The sequence below is a fragment of the Nomascus leucogenys genome, chromosome 12 (assembly GCF_006542625.1).
Source record: "Nomascus leucogenys isolate Asia chromosome 12, Asia_NLE_v1, whole genome shotgun sequence".
Classification (NCBI taxonomy): Eukaryota; Metazoa; Chordata; class Mammalia; order Primates; family Hylobatidae; genus Nomascus; species Nomascus leucogenys.
This window is the reverse complement of record NC_044392.1, coordinates 4,501,492-4,522,217: the sequence shown is the minus strand read 5'-3', so window position 1 is coordinate 4,522,217 and position 20,726 is coordinate 4,501,492. Positions and strand designations below refer to the sequence as shown.

At 37.6% G+C, this 20,726-nt stretch overlaps 1 protein-coding gene across 9 annotated transcripts in view; it reads right to left on the bottom strand.

The window, feature by feature from the left end:
- ZMYM4 (zinc finger MYM-type containing 4) overlaps positions 1-20,726 on the bottom strand; it is a 151,977-nt gene that overhangs the window by 31,275 nt on the left and 99,976 nt on the right. For all 9 annotated transcript variants that reach the window (XR_004032557.1, XM_003273400.3, XM_030823400.1 and 6 more), the window contains 10 exons: positions 20,620-20,704; positions 20,102-20,357; positions 9,323-9,497; positions 8,998-9,210; positions 5,194-5,344; positions 4,595-4,710; positions 3,512-3,787; positions 3,186-3,336; positions 1,707-1,879; positions 718-868 (listed from right to left, as the gene is read on the bottom strand). Coding sequence is in view for 8 of the 9 variants with exons in the window: in XM_003273400.3 (XP_003273448.1) it covers positions 718-868; positions 1,707-1,879; positions 3,186-3,336; positions 3,512-3,787; positions 4,595-4,710; positions 5,194-5,344; positions 8,998-9,210; positions 9,323-9,497; positions 20,102-20,357; positions 20,620-20,704 (1,747 nt within the window). In the remaining variant the exon portion in view is untranslated. The remainder of the gene's footprint in view (positions 1-717; positions 869-1,706; positions 1,880-3,185; positions 3,337-3,511; positions 3,788-4,594; positions 4,711-5,193; positions 5,345-8,997; positions 9,211-9,322; positions 9,498-20,101; positions 20,358-20,619; positions 20,705-20,726) is intronic.

Here is a 20,726-nt window from a genome sequence, read left to right as displayed (position 1 = left end):
AAGTAGTCTCAAAGGATTTTTTTAAGGAAGCCAATTATACTCCATTACAAACCATTAACTGTTATCATTTCCCATAAACTTAAGTTCTTACAGAGTTTATTTGATTCAATATTCTCAAAGAAATCTATTTAATCAAAAACTCATTTTTACTCAGCTTTAATCTAAGGTGTCAGGCCTCTGAGCCCAAGCTAAGCCATCATATCCCCTCTGACCTGCACATACACATCCAGATGGCCGGTTCCTGCCTTAACTGATGATATTCCACGACAAAAGAAGTGAAAATGGTCTGTTCCTGCCTTAACTGATGACATTACCTTGTGAAATTCCTTTTCCTGGCTCATCCTGGCTCAAAAAGCTCCCCCACTGAGCACTTTGTGACCCCCACTCCTGCCCGCCAGAGAACAACCCCCCTTTTCCCAAATCTTATAAAACGGCCCCACCCCATCTCCCTTCGCTGACTCTTTTCTGACTCAGCCCGCCTGCACCCAGGTGAAATAAACAGCCTTGTTGCTCACACAAAGCCTGTTTGGTGGTCTCTTCACACGGACGCGAGTGAAATAAGGTGTTCAACAAAAAAAACTAAATGTTAATGATACAGAATACAAGGAAACTGAGGTTTCATGAAATTAATGACAACTGTTTACACAGTTCCTGTAAAAGAACAGTAGTTCCTAGTATTGACCAAAGACTCCATTCAGTACTTAAGGTTAATTTTACCTGCATTATTTTGTGAAGGCGGGTCACATACACTTTGCTGATTACAGAACATCAAGATACAAAGCAGGTTACAGAAATGTTTCATTTCCCCTCGCCATTTCAAGGACTCACTGAGTTTACCCTGTCGCTTACAAGCATCACATTTGGCCATCTAAAAAAAAGAAGGTAGTCAAGGAGTAAGAAACAAATTATCTGCGGTCTCACAGAATAAAAATAGGACACACATAACAAGTGAGGAAATTAGAATTTAGATCACAAAATTAAAGTTTGACTGTCTTTATCAATGATTTTATATACATATATATATATATTTTTTTTTTTGAGACAGAGTCTTGCTCTATTGCCCAGGCTGGAGTGCAGTGGCGTGATCTCGGCTCACTGCAAGCTCCACCTCCTGGGTTCATGCAATTCTCCTGACTCAGCCTCCCGAGTAGCTGGGACTACAGGCGCCTGCCACCACGCCCGGCTAATTTTTTTGTATTTTTAGTAGAGACAGGGTTTCACCGTGTTAGCCAGGATGGTCTCGATCTCCTGACCTCATGATCCACCCGCCTCGGCCTCCCAAAGTGCTGGGATTACAGGCGTGAGCTACCACGCCCAGCCAATTTTATACTAATTTTTTTTTTTTAAATGTAACATACAGACTTCACTCTATAGCAATTAAAAAACAAAGTGAAATAAAAATAAGGTCTCTCTTCCTCAGACTTCAGAAGACAAATTCACTTTATTTAAATAATAAATGAATAAAATTATGTTTAAATATTTTAATGTTTTAAGACTGATATGTCTCCAGGAAATTAAAAACAAAAGAAATAAAACTTCAATAACATTAAAGTCTTTCTAAATCTTGTATTAATTGCTAGAAGGCATATAACATTTAATACTTAAAAGTTTTAAATAATTAAATTGTCCTTTATATGACATGAAATTTTAAAAGGGAATAATTTATGCCCTAGCTTGAAAAACCCAGGAATGTGAATTCTATTTACCTGATAGAACAAAACTGTATATTTGGACATGCATTCTTCACAACAGAACTCTTCCACTTTCCCTCCTAAATTATTCTGTACCAATTTGGGAGATGTCTGTAAACAATAACTGCACATTTTACAGTGATTTCCCCAGCGTTTTGCCAAGTCATGTTTATAAAGCAATTTGCAACCTAAAAATCAGGAAAGATAAAATTAACATTAGGTAGAAATATTAGTTTTTTGCATCTTTAAATGGCCTAGGACAGGCCGAGTGCAGTGGCTCACACCTGTAATCCCAACACTTTGGGAGGCTGGCGGGAGGATTGCTTGAGCCCAGGAGTTTGAGACTAGCCTGGGAAACATCGCAAGACCCCATCTCAAATAAAAACAAAAACAAAAAAAAGAAAAATAAGTGGCCTAGGACAAAGTTTTCACACTTGGGTCCTGACCAGTTCAGAGTATCTTGATTTTTTAGAGTATCTATACTAGTTTTTGTTTTGTTTTGGTTTGGTTTTTGTTTTTGTTTTAAATGATATAAGACAGGATAGGACAGAAGAGAAAATATTAAACTGCATTGGTTTTATTTCATGAAACTTTTGGGGCTGGGCGTAGTAGCTCACACCTGTAATCCCAGCACTCTGGGAGGCCAAAGTGGGTAGATCACCTGAGGTCAGGAGTTCGAGACCAGCCTGGCCAACATGGTGAAGCCCTATCTCTACTAAAAATACAAAAATTAGCCAGGTGTAGTGGCGGGTGCCTGTAATCCCAGCTACTCCGGAGGCTGAGGCAGGAGAATCGCTTGAACCCAGGAGGCAGAGGTTGCAGTGAGCCAAGATCGCTCCATGGCATTCCAGCCTAGGTGACAGAGCAAGACTCTGTCTCAAAAAACAAAAACAAAAACAAAAAAACCTTTTATTTAGGTATGTGAAAATACACTGGGTCACAATGTAAATGTATTTCTTCTTTTGTGTTATCAAAAGGTTTGAAAGCCCTTGCTCTAGAAGGCTAATTAATACAGCTTTAGAGTAAAATAAAATATTATAAACATATAGAATAGTTATCTAAATAAGGAAAACAATCTTCCACATATTAATTTGCATATTCAAGCCATTTATATTCAGAAATATAATGGCTGTTTAAGACAATAAAAGTATAAACTTAGAATGTTACCATAATTTAAGGCATTCCATTTAGAAATAAGTACACGAACTAGAAGATCTTTGAGGTCCCCATCAACCTAATAATGGGGAACCTAAGGATGTTAAATGTTTTTCACATCATCTTCTGCATTATACTTTGCAAATCTTTCACTTCATTTAACATCTACATAATATAAGAAAACTAGATCAAAAAAGAATGAAGTGTAAATGAATCGAAAAGGCATTTACGTTATACATAAACAATAAAACAGATTAACTTAGATAGTGAAAGCTTAAATCATCAACTGCTTTAAAACAACTGACATGCTCAGTAGGTAAGATAATCTTCTGTCTTTACCTTCACTACAGAATGACTTGTCAGCACCTGAGAACCGAACAGTCTCCTTTACAATTTTCTCAATTTTACAATATTCACACATTGCCATTACATTATTTATTTTCTTATATTCATCAGAACAATTCTTGCCACAGAACTGAAACATTTTGCCCTGCAAAGAAATAATCATTAAGTACTAATTAAACATTTGGTTGGTCTTACGGAACTCCTTATCTCCCTTACTTTCAAAACAAATGCTCTGATTTTGAGAGATGCAAAGTTAAAAATAATTTTACAAATAGACCCATATATACTCAAAACCTTATCATGAACATGCTATACTTTACCTTATAGTCAAGAAGTTCTGGTTTTGTGGCAAAAAGACGGTTACAGTGTTGACATTTGAGTTTCACAACACTTCGTGCAAACCCAACATGCTGGGACTGGGCAGCAAGACGCTGGAGACCAGCTGCAGCAGAGCTACTGATGGAGGTGGGAGAAACAGCAGATGTGCTACCTCCTCCAGCTGACACTGTGGAACCTGTGGGGATGCTTACAATTACTTGGCCCTGAGACAAGGGCACTACTGAAGAATTCATTCCAGTTGGTTTGTTGAATAAATTCTGGAAAAACAAAACAACGAAAAGTATCAATTTAATCTTTGTTAAAACAAACAAGTATCATGTGCCTACATATGCCAAACACAGTTCTAGGCATGTAAGGTACATCTGTTAACAGGCAATGTTCCTGCCTCTGAGCAGCTTATAAAGGAATGGGGGGAGTCTCATTTATGATGAAAAAATAAAATAACTAATAATCTTCCTCAAAAATAATATCCTCCCAATAGATAATATGGGTGATAAAAATACCATTCAATTTTATAGAAGGCAGTTAAATGAAATTCCAAATACAGAATGAACTACAAATCCAAGTTTAATAGGAATGATATAGAAACTTACACAACCCAGGCCCTAGCAAACACCTAATAAACGTGCATTACTATAGTAGGTGATAGGTTTGAATTTGTGTCCCTGCCCAAATCTCATGTCCAGTCGTAATCCCCAATGTTGGGGGAGGAGCCTGGCAGGAAGTGACTGGATCATGGGGGTGGATTTCTCCCCTGCTGTTCTGGTGATAGTGAGTTCTCACTATCTGGTTGTTTAAAAGTGTAGCAGCTCCCCTTTCTCTCTCTTCTTCTTGATCCCATCATGTAAGACGTGCCGGCTTCCCCTTCGCCTTCCGCCATAATTGAAAGTTTCCTGAGGCCTCTCCAGCCATGCTACCTGTATAGCCTGTGGAACTGTGAGCCAATTAAACCTCTTTCTTTATAAATTACCCAGTCTAGGGTATTTCTTTAGAGCAGTGCAAGAACAGACTCATACAGTAGGTGACTCACTGACTGAAGAAGAGGAAGGTTCCTGAAGCCATACCTGGAAAGCTACCACACAGCTGTAGCTGCAGAAGTTGCGTATACTTCCATCTGACATGGCTAGGTGATACTGAGGAATTGCTGAGGTTTTACAACTGTTACACTGAACTTGTACACCTTAGCAAATCAAAATAAAAACCAATGAGTAATATGTACAAATGTACACAAAAGTATGAGAAATTAAATAATATTACACAATATAAGAAAATTCAAGGGCCAGGGTAAGTTGTAGGAACTGAAACTAAATCATGTCACATATAAGCAAAAACTAACATAATACTGAAAATTTTTCTTTCCAATTTAAATTAGTCAGAGTCTACCCTGAAACTACCAAATGAATGAAACTTCAAAGAAATTAGGTGGGGATAAAGAAAATATATTAAAGAAGCCATATGAAATTCTTTTGGTAAGGGGGAAATGCATAAATAGGCATGCAAGTAAATAAATAAGCAATCAAGGTAACAGGTGATATTTTACAACAAATATCTGAAATACGTTAAATGTGCCTTAAAAATCAACCAAAAAAATATACCTTAAAAACAAAGCAATAATCATAATTTTTCAACTATTACATTTCATAGTTTATGAAACCAGTATTACCTGCAGAAGTAACCATTTTAACTCTGTAAGCAGATAAGCAATTAACAGAACAGAAAAGTTCTGTCTTCCCCAAGCTATTGGTATTTTCAATCATTTCTGCTGAGGATCTCAATGATTTGCAAAGCGCACATGGTGTAATTTTGGCTGATTTCTATTAAGAGAATAAAACAACATTCATTTTTAACAAATTCTTAGTAAAAGCATAATTCTTTGAAATGTTTATACTCAACACTTTTGAAATATTTGAAATCAGTGATTTTCAAACTTTTATGATTGTAATCCTCAGTAGGAAATTTTATGGTACACATGTACTTCTGAGATTTTGCATTTGTGTATTATGTATGTATGTAATAAAACTAAAACGTTTTATAGAGGAATAAATATCATGACAACATGTAATGCACTTTGATATTTTCCAATCTATTTTATTTCATTAAAAAAGTAATGCGGCCAGGGCAGTGGCTCACCCCTGTAATCCCAGCACATTGGGAGGCCGAGGTGGGTGGATCACCTGAGGTCAGGAGTTCAAGACCAGCAAGGCCAACACGGTGAAACCCCACCTCCACAAAAATACAAAAAAATTAGCTGGGCATAGTGGCGGGCGCCTGTAGTCCCAGCTATTTGGGAGGCTGAGGCAGGAGAATAGCGTGAACACAGGAGGCGGAGCTTGCAGTGAGCTGAGATTGCGCCACTGCACTCCAGCCTGGGCGACAGAATGAGAAGATTCCATCTCAAAAAAAGAAAAAGAAAAAAATAATAATGCTGGTTATAACCTAGTAATTAATTTCAGGGTCTATTAATAGGTCATAACCAGTTTTAAAAACATTAAATAACGGCACTATATCATCCTATAAATTGAAATAACCCCCTCCAATGGTGCTTACACATATGAATTCAAGGAAATTAGTAAACTTATTAGGTAACTTATTGGCAAATATTCTACCACTAATAATAAAAAAAATACTCTATAAGCGTAAAGTGAGAGCAAACCTGGGATATCACAGGTGTCCAAATACAAACAACTAGAGTCCGTTATCTTAGCTCTTCGCCCAATTAGGGATTCAACAGCAAATAATGCTAAGTATTATTAACATGTCACACATTCAGGATAATTTATAAAGTATGTCCAGCACCAATTAGGAGATTTTAAGAGCAATCTTCCTTCTTAAAGAATCAATTTGTGAAACTTGATATTAAAATAAATACACAGTAAAGTGAATATATGCCTGAATTCTGGAATGTCTTCTAAATCTCTAACTCCATTTCCCGCTCTTCCCTAATGAGGACTGTAAAAGCAAACCTCATTTGTAAGACCCAGGTCAAGAGTTACCTCTGTGAAGCTTTTGCTGATAGTCTCATCTTTCCCTATCAAGTGGAGCTCACTATGCTACCTCTGTGGCCCACTGTACCCATAATACTTCCATCATAGCATCTCTATTTACTCATGTATATGTCTTATCTTTCTCAGGAGACAGGCAGCCCCTCACAACAGAAATTATATCTAATGTTTGTTGAATGAATTATATATAAGGAAGAAAGGAAAGTAGCAGAAATGACCATCTACAATGCCCCAGTTGCATACTAGGCATTCTTTCATTCTTACGTTCTACAATCCTAAAAACATCCCAGTGACATAGGTGGTATCATAGTTATTTACAGGCAGAAAAACTGGGACTCAGGGAGCTTAACTGCTTTCCCCAAGGTAAAACTGTATTTGAACATAAGGTCTGGAATTAAATCTAGATCTGCCTTACTTCTAAATTCCAGTTCTTTCTCTACCACAGCAGATATAATACATGAAAAATTTAATAGGTTTTGGCTAAATTAAAAGTAAAGAATAAATTTAAAATTAAGATGTTTCATCCTATTTCTCCCTCTCTTGTGGACTATGACTCATCTTGCAATGGACTGAATCCAAGTAACTTTTAGTACCTGATACAGTATCAGGAAAAGAACAGTCTTTTGGAAAAAGATAAAACAATGAAGATGTGGGGATTTTTTTTTCCTTTGAGAACAAAAATAAGGAACGAATAGTAAAACTTAGCCATTATAGTGTGTTTTCACATTAACAGGAAATAAACTGAAACATGTTTAAATTCCAAAATTACTACAAAGTTTTAAGAACAATTAACAAGAAAGTTCCTAATCAACACTATTAAATTCACCAATTTTGGTAAACTGTATAAAAATTTACTGTTCTAAGGAAAAGAATGATTAGCAAATGCACTTACATAGAGAAACATTATAAAATTAAAAATATTAAAAGTACTTACCCCATAAATATATACACCTACTATGGACCCACAAAAATTAAAAATTAAAACTATATATATATATATATATATATAGCATTTACTATTCCTTTAGGTTTATCAATTTTAAAACTAACATTTGATCAAAATTCACTAATAAAATACAAATCTAATACACACAAAACTACATAAAAGACATTTGTTATAGAGTTCATCAAGTTCATCCCAGGCACACCTCAATTCACAAATATATAATCCACATCTATTTCTTCCTATTTCATAAAGATAAGAAAAATCCCTTACTGTAACAATTAATGATATAATTTTGATTATCTGGTTTGCAATTTTAATTCTGTGAATCAGATTTCAACAATACATATGCAGCTTGAACCTTTCCTTGTCAAATAAGAAGTATATATGCAAATCTCACATGCTGGAAAGATTAGAAGGCTATACACTAAAATGACAGGATTTGTTATCTGTGAGAAATACACTGTATTTCTTCGTGTTTTTTTTAACTTTCAAAATATTGTTAAAGAATACAAATCACTTTTGAAATAAAAAAACCATACTGGCCGGGCGTGGTGGCTCGCACCTGTAATCCCAGCACAGGGATTGGGAGGCCAAGGCGGGTGGATCACTTGAGGTCAGGAGTTTGATACTAGCCTGGCCAGTATAGTGAAATCCCATCTCTACTAAAAATACAAAAAAATTAGCCAGGCCTGGTGGTGGGCGCCTGTAATCCTAGCTACTTGGGAGGCTGAGGCAGGAGAATCGCTTGAACCAGGGAGGCGGAGGTTGCAGTGAGCCAAGATCGCACTCCAGCCTGGGAGACAGTGCGAGGCTCCATCTCAAAAAAAAAAAAAAAAAAAAGCCACACTCTAAAAACATGTATTTCAAATGCATAAACATGTATAAACAAATGCATGAACAAAACTGCTACTTATAGAACTCTATGCGAATATTTAATGCACATTTATTCAACAAATACTATTTATGTATAAATACCAGTTAAGCAAATAGTAAACTCACTCTATATATGTATATATACATATACATATATACGTACGTACGTATATACATACGTATGTACGTACGTACGTATATATACGTGTGTGTGTGTGTGTGTGTGTGTGTGTATATATATATATATTTTTTTTTTTTTTTGAGACAGTTTCACTCTTTTTGCCCAGGCTGGAGTGCAACGGCACGATCTTGGCTCACTGCAACCTCCACCTCCCGAGTTCGAGCGATTCTCCTGCCTCAGCCTCCTGAGTAGCTAGGATTAAAGGGATGTGCCACCACACCTGGCTAATTTTTGTATTTTTAGTAGAGATGGGGTTTCTCCATGTTGGTCAGGCTGGTCTTGAATTCCCGACCTCAGGTGATCTGCCCGCCTCAGCCTCCCAAAGTGCTGGGATTACAGGTGTGAGCCATGGCACCCGGCCAGTAAACCCAATATTGCAAAACAACATTTTCATAAACAATTTCAACTAAAAATACAGATTACCTGAACTGAACAAAGACATCAAGATTAAATATGGTCATGTACCTGCTTGTATGCTGTGATACACGATGAACTACAAAACTTCTTAGACTGTCCCTCTATCTGAAGCATGTGGCATTGTCCCGACCCACTGTAACAGTAACCCCCACAGTTCTCACAACAGTTCATGGTGAGGTTGTTAGCAGAACGAAACTTAGAGAAGCAGGCATCACTGCAAAGTTTATGGACCACATTCTGGTAATTAACTTCATGTCGAATCTAGAAATTAAAAAACAGCCACACAAAAACAAGGAGCAGAGAGCATCAAAAGCTGTTCTTTAAGCACAAACGTATTAGACTCCTGCCCCAATAAAGGAAAATGGTAACTTACAACAGCATTCTTCTGACACATGCTGCATTTGGTTGAAATACTATTTGTATTTATGGTAACAATAGGTTTTTTTTTCAGTTCATATGTTGACAAACATGACTGACTGCAAAAATCTTTACTAGTGGTGGTGTTTTCAAACTGGGCACTGATCACATCCTTTGGATTTAAAATGTCTCTAAAAATAAGAAAAAAATAACATAAGCCATGGTATAATTCATTTCTTTTTCCTTTCTGTGAGCTAAAATAACTAAATAAAACAGAGGCAATTATACTGTAGGGAAATAACACCGGAATTTAAGTTTAAAAACTTTAATTTTCTGGGAGACACTTAAAAATTGCTTTGATCCTTAAATTATTTTCTATGAAGTGGAATTAATACAGCACCTACTTCATAGAACTGTTATGAGAATTAGTATGTTTCAAAGACTAAAAGGAAAACATCAAATGATTGGCATTCATTATCTCTACAGGAGGGATTATAGGAGATTTTTATTTTCTTTTCTAGAATTATCTGTATTTTCAAAATATTCTTTAAAAAATACTGTATTACATTTAACATTGTCAAAAACTAGTATCTTTTAAAAGTAAACATACATTTTACACTACACTGTGCATATTCTAGCACAGTTATATAAAATATAACATTACCGTATCTAAATAATTTTATTTCTAAGCACTAGTAACAAAGGCAATGAAGATTAAAACCCTAATGATTAAGGCTCCTTACCACTCCAACCCTAATCCCACCAAACCACTCACTCTATAGTAGTTTACCAGATAGTTCAAGTGGAAACCATATTAAAAACCAATTTTTTGGCTGGGCACAGTGGCTCACGCCTGTAATCTCAAAGCTTTGGGAGGCTGAGGCGGGCAGATCACAAGGTCAGGAGATTGAGAGCATCCTGGCTAACACAGTGAAACCCCGTCTCTACTAAAAATACAAAAAATTAGCCAGGCGTGGCGGCATGCGCCTGTAGTCCCAGCTACTCAGGAGGCTGAGGCAGGAGGATGGCATGAACCCGGGAAGCAGAGCTTGCATTGAGCCTAGATTGTGCCACTGCACTCCAGCCTGGGCGACAGAGGGAGACTCTGTCTCAAAAAAAATAAATTAAATAAATAAATAAATAAATAATAAAAACCAATTTTTCAAACTGGTGAAATTTTCTCATCAATGTCTCTCTCCCATGAGTATACATCCACATAATAGTTAATAAACTGCTTTATACTCATGCTTGTATCTTAAAGAGATTACACTAATAGGATACTTTTAAAGAAAAGATTATAGGCATACCTTGTTTTATTGTGCTTCACAGATACTGCACTTTTTAACAAATAGAAGGCTTGTAGCAACCCTGCCTCACGCAAGTCTATCAGTGCCATTTCTCAACAGCATTTGCCCACGTCATGTCTCTGTATTATATTTTGGTAGTTCTCCCAATATTTCAATTGCTTTTGTTACTATAATATCTCTTTTTCTGTGATTAGTGAACACTGATGTTACTATTGTTTTGGGGAGTAACCATGAACCACGTCAATGTAAGATAGCAAACTTCATTGAAAATTGTGTGTGTTCTGACTGCTCTGTTGACCAGCCACTTCTGTATCTCCCCCACTCCTCAGGCCTTCCTATTCCCTGAGGCACAACAATATTGAAAGCAGGCCAGTGAATAACCTCACAACGGCCTCTAAGTGCTCAACAAAAGTAAGAGTCCCACATTTCTCACTATAAATCAAAAGCTAGAAATGATTACTCTTAGTGAGGAAGGCATGTGGAAAGCTAGGCCTCTTGCGCCAAACATTTAACCACATAATAAATGCAAAGGAAAAGTTCTCGAAAGACTAAGAGGGCTACTCCAGTGAAGACATGAATGATAAGAAAGTGCAACAGTTGGCCGGGCGTGGTGGCTCACGCCTGTAATACCAGCAGTTTGGGAGGCCAAGGCGGGTGGATCAACTGGGGTCAGGAGTTGGAGACCAGCCTGGCCAACATGGTGAAACCACGTCTCTACTAAAAAATGCAAAACCTAGGCAGGGTGCAGTGGCTCACGCCTGTAATCCCAGCACTTTGGGAGGCCGAGGTGGGTGGGTCACAAGGTCAAGAGATCCAGACCATCCTGGCCAACATGGCGAAATCCCATCTCTATTAAAAATACAAAAATTAGCTGGGCGTGGTGGCGCGTGACTGTAGTCCGAGCTACTTGGGAGGCTGAGGCAGGAGAATTGCTTGAACCCAGGAGGCGGAGGCTGCAGTGACCTGAGATTGAGCCACTGCACTCAAGCCTGGGTGACAGAGAGACACTCTGTCTCAAAACAACAACAAAAAGAAAGTGCAAGTCTTACTGCTGATGTGGAGAAAAGTTATAGTGGTCTAGATAGAAGATAAACCAGTCACAGCATTCCCTCAAGCCAAAGCCTAATCCAGAGCAACGCCCTAACTCTCTTGAATTCTAGGAAGACTCAGTTAAAGAAGCTGCAGAAGTTTAGAGCTGGCAGAGGTTAGCTCATACGGTTTAACGAAAGAAGCTATCTCTGGAACATCAAAGTACAAGGTGAAGCAGCAAGTGCTGATGGAGAAGCTGTGGCAAGTTATCAAGACTATCTAGCTGAGACAACTTATGATGGTGGCTACACTAAATAAGATTCTCAATGTAGAAGAAACAGTCTTCTATTGAAAAACTATGCCATCTAGGACTTTCATAGCCAGAGAGAAGTCAATGTCTGGCTTCAAAGCTTCAAAGGACAGGCTGACTGTCTTGTTAGGGGCTAACGTAGCTGGTGACTTTAAGTAGAAGCCACCAGCTTCTACTTTTACCTTTCAAAAATCCCAGGACACTTAAAAGATTCCTTTCAAAATATTACTGCTCATTGACATCTAGTCACTGAAGAGCTGTGATGGAGATGTACAAGAGGTTAATGTTATTTTCATATCTGCTTACCCAATATCTATTCTGCAGCCTGTGGATCAAGGAGTAATTTCAACTTTTGCAACTCATTATTTAAGTAATACATTTCCTAAGGCTACAGCTGCCATAGATAGTGATTCCTATAATGGATCTGGCCAAAGGAAATTAAAAAGCTTCTGGAAAGGATTCACCATTCCAGATGACATTAAGAACATTCATGATTAATGAGAGGAAATCCAAATATCATCATTAATAGGAGCTTGGAAGTAGGTAACTTCAATCCTCACAGATGACTCTGAGGAGTCTGAGACTTCTGTGGAGGAAATAACTACAAATGTGGGAGAAATAGTAAGAGAACTAGAAGTGGAGCCTGAAGATGCGGCTGAATTGCTGCAATCTCATGATAAAACTTGAACAGATGAGGAGTTGCTTCCAATGGATGAGCAAGGAAAGTAATTTCTTGTCATGGAATTTACTCCTGGTGCAGATGCTGTGAACTTTGGTGAAATGACACCAAAGGATTTAAAGTATTACATAAACTTAGTTGATAAAGCAATGGTGGAGTCTGAGAGTACTGATTCCAATTTGGAAAGTTCTTCTCTGGGTAAAATGCTATCAAATATTATTGCATGCCACAAAGAAATATTTTGTGAAAGGAAGAGTCAACTGATGTGACAAACTTCATTGTTATCTTAAGAAATTGCCACAACCACCAAAACCTTCAGCAACCATCACCTGAATTAATCAGCAGCCATCAACACTGAAACAAGACTGTCCACTAGTAATAAGATTATGACTCACTGAAGGCTCACATGATTGTTAGCATTTGTTAGCAATGCAGTATTTTTAATTTAAAAATGTACATTGGTTTTTAAAGATTTAATGCTATTGCACACAGACTACAGTATAAACACAACTTTGATATGAACTGGGAAGCCAAAAAATTAGTATCACTCACTTTATTGAGATAATTGCTTTATTGAGGTGGTCTGGAACCAAACCCTGAATATCTCTGAAGTATGGCTATACAAACCTCTCTGCTTCAGTAAAATAGTAGATACAATGGGAAATCATCATTAGGAGCACCTAATATTGTACGATAATACATAAATCCATACCTTGCCATCTTCCATATTTAGCAGCTCCAGACTGCTTTGCTTTTTTCATTTCCTGTTATTTTTAAAATTAGGTTTTAATGTATTTCATAGAGGGATATTTAGTGAGAAGTTACATTGAGCCAGACATTAACAAAACCCTGAGTCAAAATATGGTCCACATATGGGCCAGGCGCAGTGGCTCACACCTGTAATCCCAGCACTTTGGGAGGCTGAGGCAGGCAGATCACTTGAGGTCAGGAGTTTGAGACCAGCCTGGCCAACATGGTGAAACCCCATCTCTATTATAAATACAAAAATTAGCCGGGCGTGGTGGCATGTGCCTGTAGTCCCAGCTACTCGGGAGGCTGAGGCAAGAGAATCACTTGAACCTGGGAGGCGGAAGTTGCAGTGAGCCCAGATCGTACCACTGTACTCCAGCCTGGGCAACAGGGCAAGACTCCATCTCAAAAAAGAGATGTATGTACTTAAGGAGCTCAGAGTTATTGTGACAAATAGACGAATATTTTATAAAATACTGTAACAGAAGCATTCTTAAAATACTACAGGCGAGATGTGGTGGCTCGCGCCTGTAATCTCACCACTTTGGGAGGCCGAGGTGGGCAGATCACCTGAGGTCAAGAGATCAAGACCATCCTGGCCAATACGGTAAAACCCCGTCTCTACTAAAATACAAAAAAATTAGCTGGGCATGGTGGCGTGTGCCTGTAGTCCCAGCTACTTGAGAGGCTGAGGCAGGAGAATCACTTCAACCTGGGAGGCAGAGGTTGCAGTGAGCCAAGATTGCGCCACTGCACTCCAGCCTGGTGACAAAGCAAGACTCCGTCTCAAAAAAAAAAAAAAAAAAAGTATAAATAATTTTTGGAGAAGACACGAATAACGTGCCATAAAAATACAAATGAAGAAACAATTATTTCAGACTACATGTAACATGAAAGGCAACCCAAAGGGTGATATTTTAGCTGGACCTTAAATAGGAGTTTTCCAGAAAGTTAAGGAGATAAGAATTGGGAGCAGCATGGATCAAGGAAATGGAAGTATAAAATTAGGTATTTTTTCACTGCTCTCACTATGCTTAGAGTCCAGTTAGATTACATCTTGTGGTAGTGGATTATATCTTATGACAGAATGAGAAGAAACAATCTCATTCAAGTTAGTGAAAATTCAGAAATGGTACAGACAATCTGGGTGTTACATCTTTGAATATCATTATAACAAGAATCTGATCTAACAGTATTAACAAAATTATCCTCCAAATTACTCTTTTCTGCAAAATATGAGATAACTTTTTTTTGGTTTTTTCAAAGATAGGGTCCTGCTCTGTCACCTAGGCTGAAGAGCAGGAATGTGATCATAGCCCACTGCAGCCTCAAACTCCTGGACTCAAGAAATCCTCTCGCCTCATCCTCCCAAGCAGCTGGGATTACAGGCATGTGGCACCACGGTTGGTTAATTCTTTAACTTTTTGTAGAGATGAGGTTTCACTGTGTTGCCTGGGCTGGTCTCGAAATCCTGGGCTCCTGCAATCCTCCAATGTTGGCTTCCTAAAGTGCTGGGATTACAGGCATGAGCCACTGCTCCCAGCCAATACAGATTTTTTAAAACAAATTATTAGGTCCCTATTATTAAGGAAACCTAAAAATTAAACGGCAAACAAAATCTTTTCAGAGTTTAAGTTAAATTCAAGAGACTGAGAGATATGATTACCAAAAATTAAGAAAAATAAAATTTATTCTGAATAGCTAATGAGCTTCTTCTAACCTAAGTGCTGCTGTTATATTTCTACTGGTATACAACAATAGCAGTAGTTATCAGAGAGGAAATTTTTTCCATCTCTGCCTATTCAAATCAAATTGAAACCCTTCTTATGGGGAATGATTTCTAAATGAAACCTGTCTGACTATGTAGACCATGTAGAGAAACAATGCATAAGCCAAAATTAACCAGTTAGGTGACACAAGCAAGTCTTTTAGCTTTTTTGAATTTAGCTTCCTTATATTTTTGGTACATCCAACTCATCAGTTTTACAATCAGATAAATCAGACTATACTAAACTGTTGTAATCACCGTGTAAATAAGAGGGGATAAAAAGGAAGGAACGGTAGTGTTGAACAGGGGATTAAAGGGTAGTTCAGAAAGTAAAATGGAATATAAGGAAAAACGAGGTTGACAATGGTTAAAGACTGAAGCAAAAAGTAAGTATTATGTAAAATAAGAAGTAGGAGAAAAGTAAGAAAGAAAATGAAGAAAAGCCTGAAGAGGTAAGTAAGGAGTACCTGAAAGAACAGAAACGGGTGAATGAAAAAGAGTAAGGAATAAAAAAAGGGTAAAAGAATAAGCGAATAAAAAGGTAGAACTGTAAAGAGTCAAGGGATAACAGGTTGATGAAATGGAAAATTTGGATAATGGATAAACCAAACATGATAAGAGAACATAAGCTTAAAGAGCAATTGAATTACATAAGATCAAAACGTAGATAATATAACATGACACATAGGTAGAAATGACCTGTCTCTAATAAAGCTTAGGCAAACACCAGAGACTGGAGGCCAAAGAAACATGATAAATCTAGATGAAAACAGTAACATGTATGGACAATAATAATAACTTTTTTAAAACGAGAAAGAGGGTATATTTTAAAACTTACGTGAGTTTTCCATAGCCATTTTGAAAAAAACTGATAAATCTTTGAAAAAAAAAAAATCTATGACTGACTTTTTTTTTTTTTTTTGAGATGGAGATATGGCTGACGTTTTTTAGGGGCTGGGGGGACCAGGTCTCACTATGTTGCCCAGGCTGAGTCTCAGACTCCTGGGCTCAAGCAATCCTCCCACCTCAGCCTCCTGAGTAGGTGGGACTACAAGTGCATGCCACCATGCCCAGCCTATGGCTATGTATAAAAGGATAAATATCGCTGAAATTTTAAAGACTGTTGATCCCTAGAGTAAGAATTAAATAAAGAAACATGAAATTATTATGTGAAATGATCTCATGGCAAAATAAGAAACAGAAAAAAAACTACAAAAATTAAAATCTTCAAACTGACTTAAGTCTTACAATCCCATGATGAGTGCTGGGCACGGCGGCTCACACCTGCAATCCCAGCACTTTGGGAGGCCAAGGCGGGTGGGTCATCTGAGGTCGGGAGTTTGAGACCAGCCTGACCAACATGGAGAAACCCTATCTCTACTAAAAATACAAAAAAATTAGCTGGGCGTAGTGGTGCATGCTTGTAATCCCAGCTACTCGGCAGGCTGAGGCAAGAGAATCACTTGAATCCCGGAGGTGGAGGTTGCGGTGAGCCAAGATCGTGCCATTGCACCCCAGCCTGGGCAACAAGAGCAAAACTCTTGTCTCAAAAAAAAAAAAAGAATCCCATGATGAATATACTGGAATACAGAAATTAGAGACAGGATATATACCTAAGTACTCATTTTTAAAAGTACATTTTACAATTCAAGCAGTATAAAGTCTATTTTTACTAAATAATTTTACTACATAAGTTATAACTATAAAGTAGTAAGTATAGCTTTTTTAGAAGTTAGGATCATTGGGCTGGGTGCAGTGGCTCACACCTGTAATCCTAGCACTTTGGGAGACAGAGGCGAGTGGATCACAAGGTGAGGAGACCGAGACCAACCTGGCTAACACAATGAAACCCCGCCTCTACTAAACATATAAAAAATTAGCCGTGCAGGGCCGGGCACAGTGGCTCACGCCTGTAATCCCAGCACTTCGGGAGGTTGAGGAGGGTGGATCAGGAGGTCAGGAGTTTGAGACCAGCCTGACCAACATGGTGAAACCCCGTCTCTACTGAAAATACAAAAAAAAAAAAAAAAAAAAAAAAAAATTAGCCGTGCATGGTGGCGGATGCCTGTAGTCCCAGCTACTCGGGAGGCTGAGGCAGGAGAATGGCGTGAACCCGGGAGGCAGAGCTTGCAGTGAGCTGAGACTGCGCCACTGCACTCCAGCCTGGGCGACAGAGCAGCGAGACTCAGTCTCAAAAAAAAAAAAGAAAAAAAAAAAGTTAAGATCATTAATTCTCCCATTCAACAAATACTTAAGCATTTACTGTGCTGGGTATATTGAGGTAGATACACAAAGTTCCTACCCTTGTGCAGGGTGTGGGTGTGTGTGTATAGATATATATTTATTTATACTGACATAAATTATATGTATTTACTATGTGTACAACATAATTTTCTTTTTTCTTTTTGAGATAGAGTCTTACTCTGTCGTCCAGGCTGCAGTGCACTGGTGCAATCTTGGCTCACTGCAACCTCTACCTCCCAGGGTCCAGTGATTCTTGTGCCTCAGCCATCTGAGTAGCTGGGATTATGGGCATGTGCCACCAAGCCCAGCTAATTTTTGTATTTTTACCAGAGATGGAGGTTTCACCATGTTGGCCAGGCTCGTCTTGAACTCCTGGCCTCTAGCGATCCACCTGCCTTAGCCTCCCAAAGTGCTGGGATTACAGGCGTAAGCCACCACGCCCAGCCACAACATCATATTTTAAAGAACAGGATGAGTATCCCTAATCCAGAAATCCAAAATGCTCCCAGTATCTGAAACTTTTTGAGAGCCAACATGATGTTTAAAAGAAATGCTCATTGGAGCATTAAATTTCAGATTTTCAGATTAGAAATGCTCAATCAGTTAGTAGATATAATGCAAATATCCCAAAACCTTTTTAAAAATCCGAAATCTGAAACACCTCTGGTCCCAAGCATTTCAGGTAAGAGACACTCAACCTGTGTGTACATGTGTGTCTGTGTGTGTGTACACACACACTGTGCGATGCCTAAATCTAGCTAATTAATATATGCATTCCTTGGTTACTATTTTTGTGGTGAGAACATTTTATATCCATTCTCATCATTTTTCAAGAATACAATGTATCATTAACTATAGTCACCATATTGTACAATAGATCTTCAATTCTTTCTAACTAAAAAATTTTGTATCCTTTAACCAACATTCCCTGGCACCTTTCCCAACCACTTCCTCGTGGTTTATGTTCTAATGAAATAAAATTTTTAAAAAATAAGCCGAAATCTATCACTCAAAATAGCCCTGGTATAATTATTATTCTAACAATGACAACATAACTCAAAGATATATTTTTTAAATTCCCTTTTATAAATTCCTTCACAAAAGGCATTGAAAGTCACAAAAGCACCAATCTTATATAATCAAATTTCATTTTTGAACAAAAATTGATATAAAATATCTTAATCTGCACTTTAATCAATATACATGGTTCTAAATGGCTTTTAGCCAAATGTGAACAGTAAATAAGCACTCAAGAGATAAAAATTTGATAGCACAGAAGCTATTCAAAAGAAATGTGTAATTAGCTTAAAAGATAGTCCCAAAACAAAAAGTTGCAGAAGTTTCTATTGTTCTTTAAATAGCGGCAATTTTGCAATAAAAATAGAAATTCCAAAGAAAACTGAAGTCCAATCTACATTTGTATATATAAGTTACAGTATATATTTAAGCTGCCTCAAATATAACCAAAATTTACCCTTTCGGTCATTTCAAAAAAATGAAGCATAAACAATGCGCATATGACTAACTTCCAGAAAAACAACTAACCATATTTAAATTTCTTTTAAACATCTCTTATCTAACTGAACTAGGAGGAGTATCTTTTTTCCTCTCCAGGCAGACAAAGTGCAGCATCTGTGTGAGGAACTATAAACATTACTGCCTAAAGTAATAAATGAATCATGGTTTGAGTAGCCTGATTATAGAGTGTTTCAGAACAAGAGCATTATTCCTCTTTTTCTGACTTAAACTGTTTCTAACAATCACAAAATTAGTCAAAGTTATTGTGTATTCCTCAAATATATCAGGATGACCTTATTACAGTCATAAGGTCATACCCCTTTTTTGTTATTAAACATTCCAATGGACACAATGCGGTAGTTCAGAGACATTGAGAAAATAAAAATACAGGCCGGGCACGGTGTCTCACACCTGTAATCCCAGCACTTTGGGAGGCCGAGGCAGGCGGATCACGAGGTCAGGAGATCAAGACCATCCTGGCTAACACGGTGAAAGCCCGTCTCTACTAAAAAACACAAAAAATTAGCCGGGCATGGTGGCGGGCGCCTGTAGTCCCAGCTACTCAGGAGGCTGAGGCAGGAGAATGGCGTGAACCCGGGAGGCGGAGCTTGCAGTGAACTGAGATCATGCCACTGCACTCCAGCCTGGGCAACAGAGCGAGACTCTGTCTCAAAATAAATAAATAAATAAATAAATATATATATATATATATATATACACACACACATACATACATACACACACACACACACACACTGGAAGCCATTTAAGGTTAAGAAGAAAAGTATTAAATAAATTCAAACTACATAACAGGAAATATAACTTTAAATATTTGTTGGATTTAAATATCTATTGCCTATAGTTAAAAGATAAAATACTGCTGTAATACAATATCCCTAAATGTGCACTTTTTGTTATATCAGGCACTTCAACTAACAAGGATGGGAGAGCTGGTTTCAAAAACAATACATAAAAGTAACATTACTGAAAGCTAAAAAACAAGCTGAGCACCTAGCACCTGGAAGACTGAAAAGCAACAACTGAAAGCAGACAGAAAATAATGTGGTATTTCTCAAAAAAATTTAAAAAAGGAATAAATGTAGAATATCAAATGTAATACATGAGCTAAGAACAAAGTATGTTAAGAGAAAGGAAAGAAACAAAAAAGATAATTTAGAATTCTGCTATACTTTGAGCAACTTGAACAAGTTTTCTTGGTGAGAGGAGGCGGTGGGCGGGCAGGTGGAACTGTATATCCAGTGAGGCACAGTGTGGAGCAGAATAGCTGAGTAGACCCTTTCCTCTGATAAGCAGTTTGCCCCTTCTGGAGGATTTTTTTACAACCAGAACAGGAAACTCGAACAGCTGTGGCTGGAACTGAAGGAAGCATTTTATTCATGCCAGATGACGCCAGTGAGGGCTGAAAGCCAGTAGTCAACTGTGGAGCTTTAAACAAAAAAAAAAAAAAAAAAAAAAAAAAAAATTGAAAGAAAAAAATGTTTTACTTTTTACCATGAATTTTAAGTAGACATTCTTTCTTTCTCTTCTAGAACTAGTCTTGAAACCCAACAGTAATTATGCAATATACAATTTAAAGGCATCCTAAGTGGGTAGAGAGAGCTGCCTAGTTTATTAATACAAGCAGAATTTCTTCTCATTCATATTGGTCAGAATATACACAATCCATTTATTCAGGTCTGTTTCTTACCAAGAGGGCTGCCACTGACTGAAAACACAGCACTAATTTTCAGTTCCCCCTCTTGAGTTTTTTGCTGTTGGCCATGACTATACTCCTTTAAAGAAGAAAAAAATAAA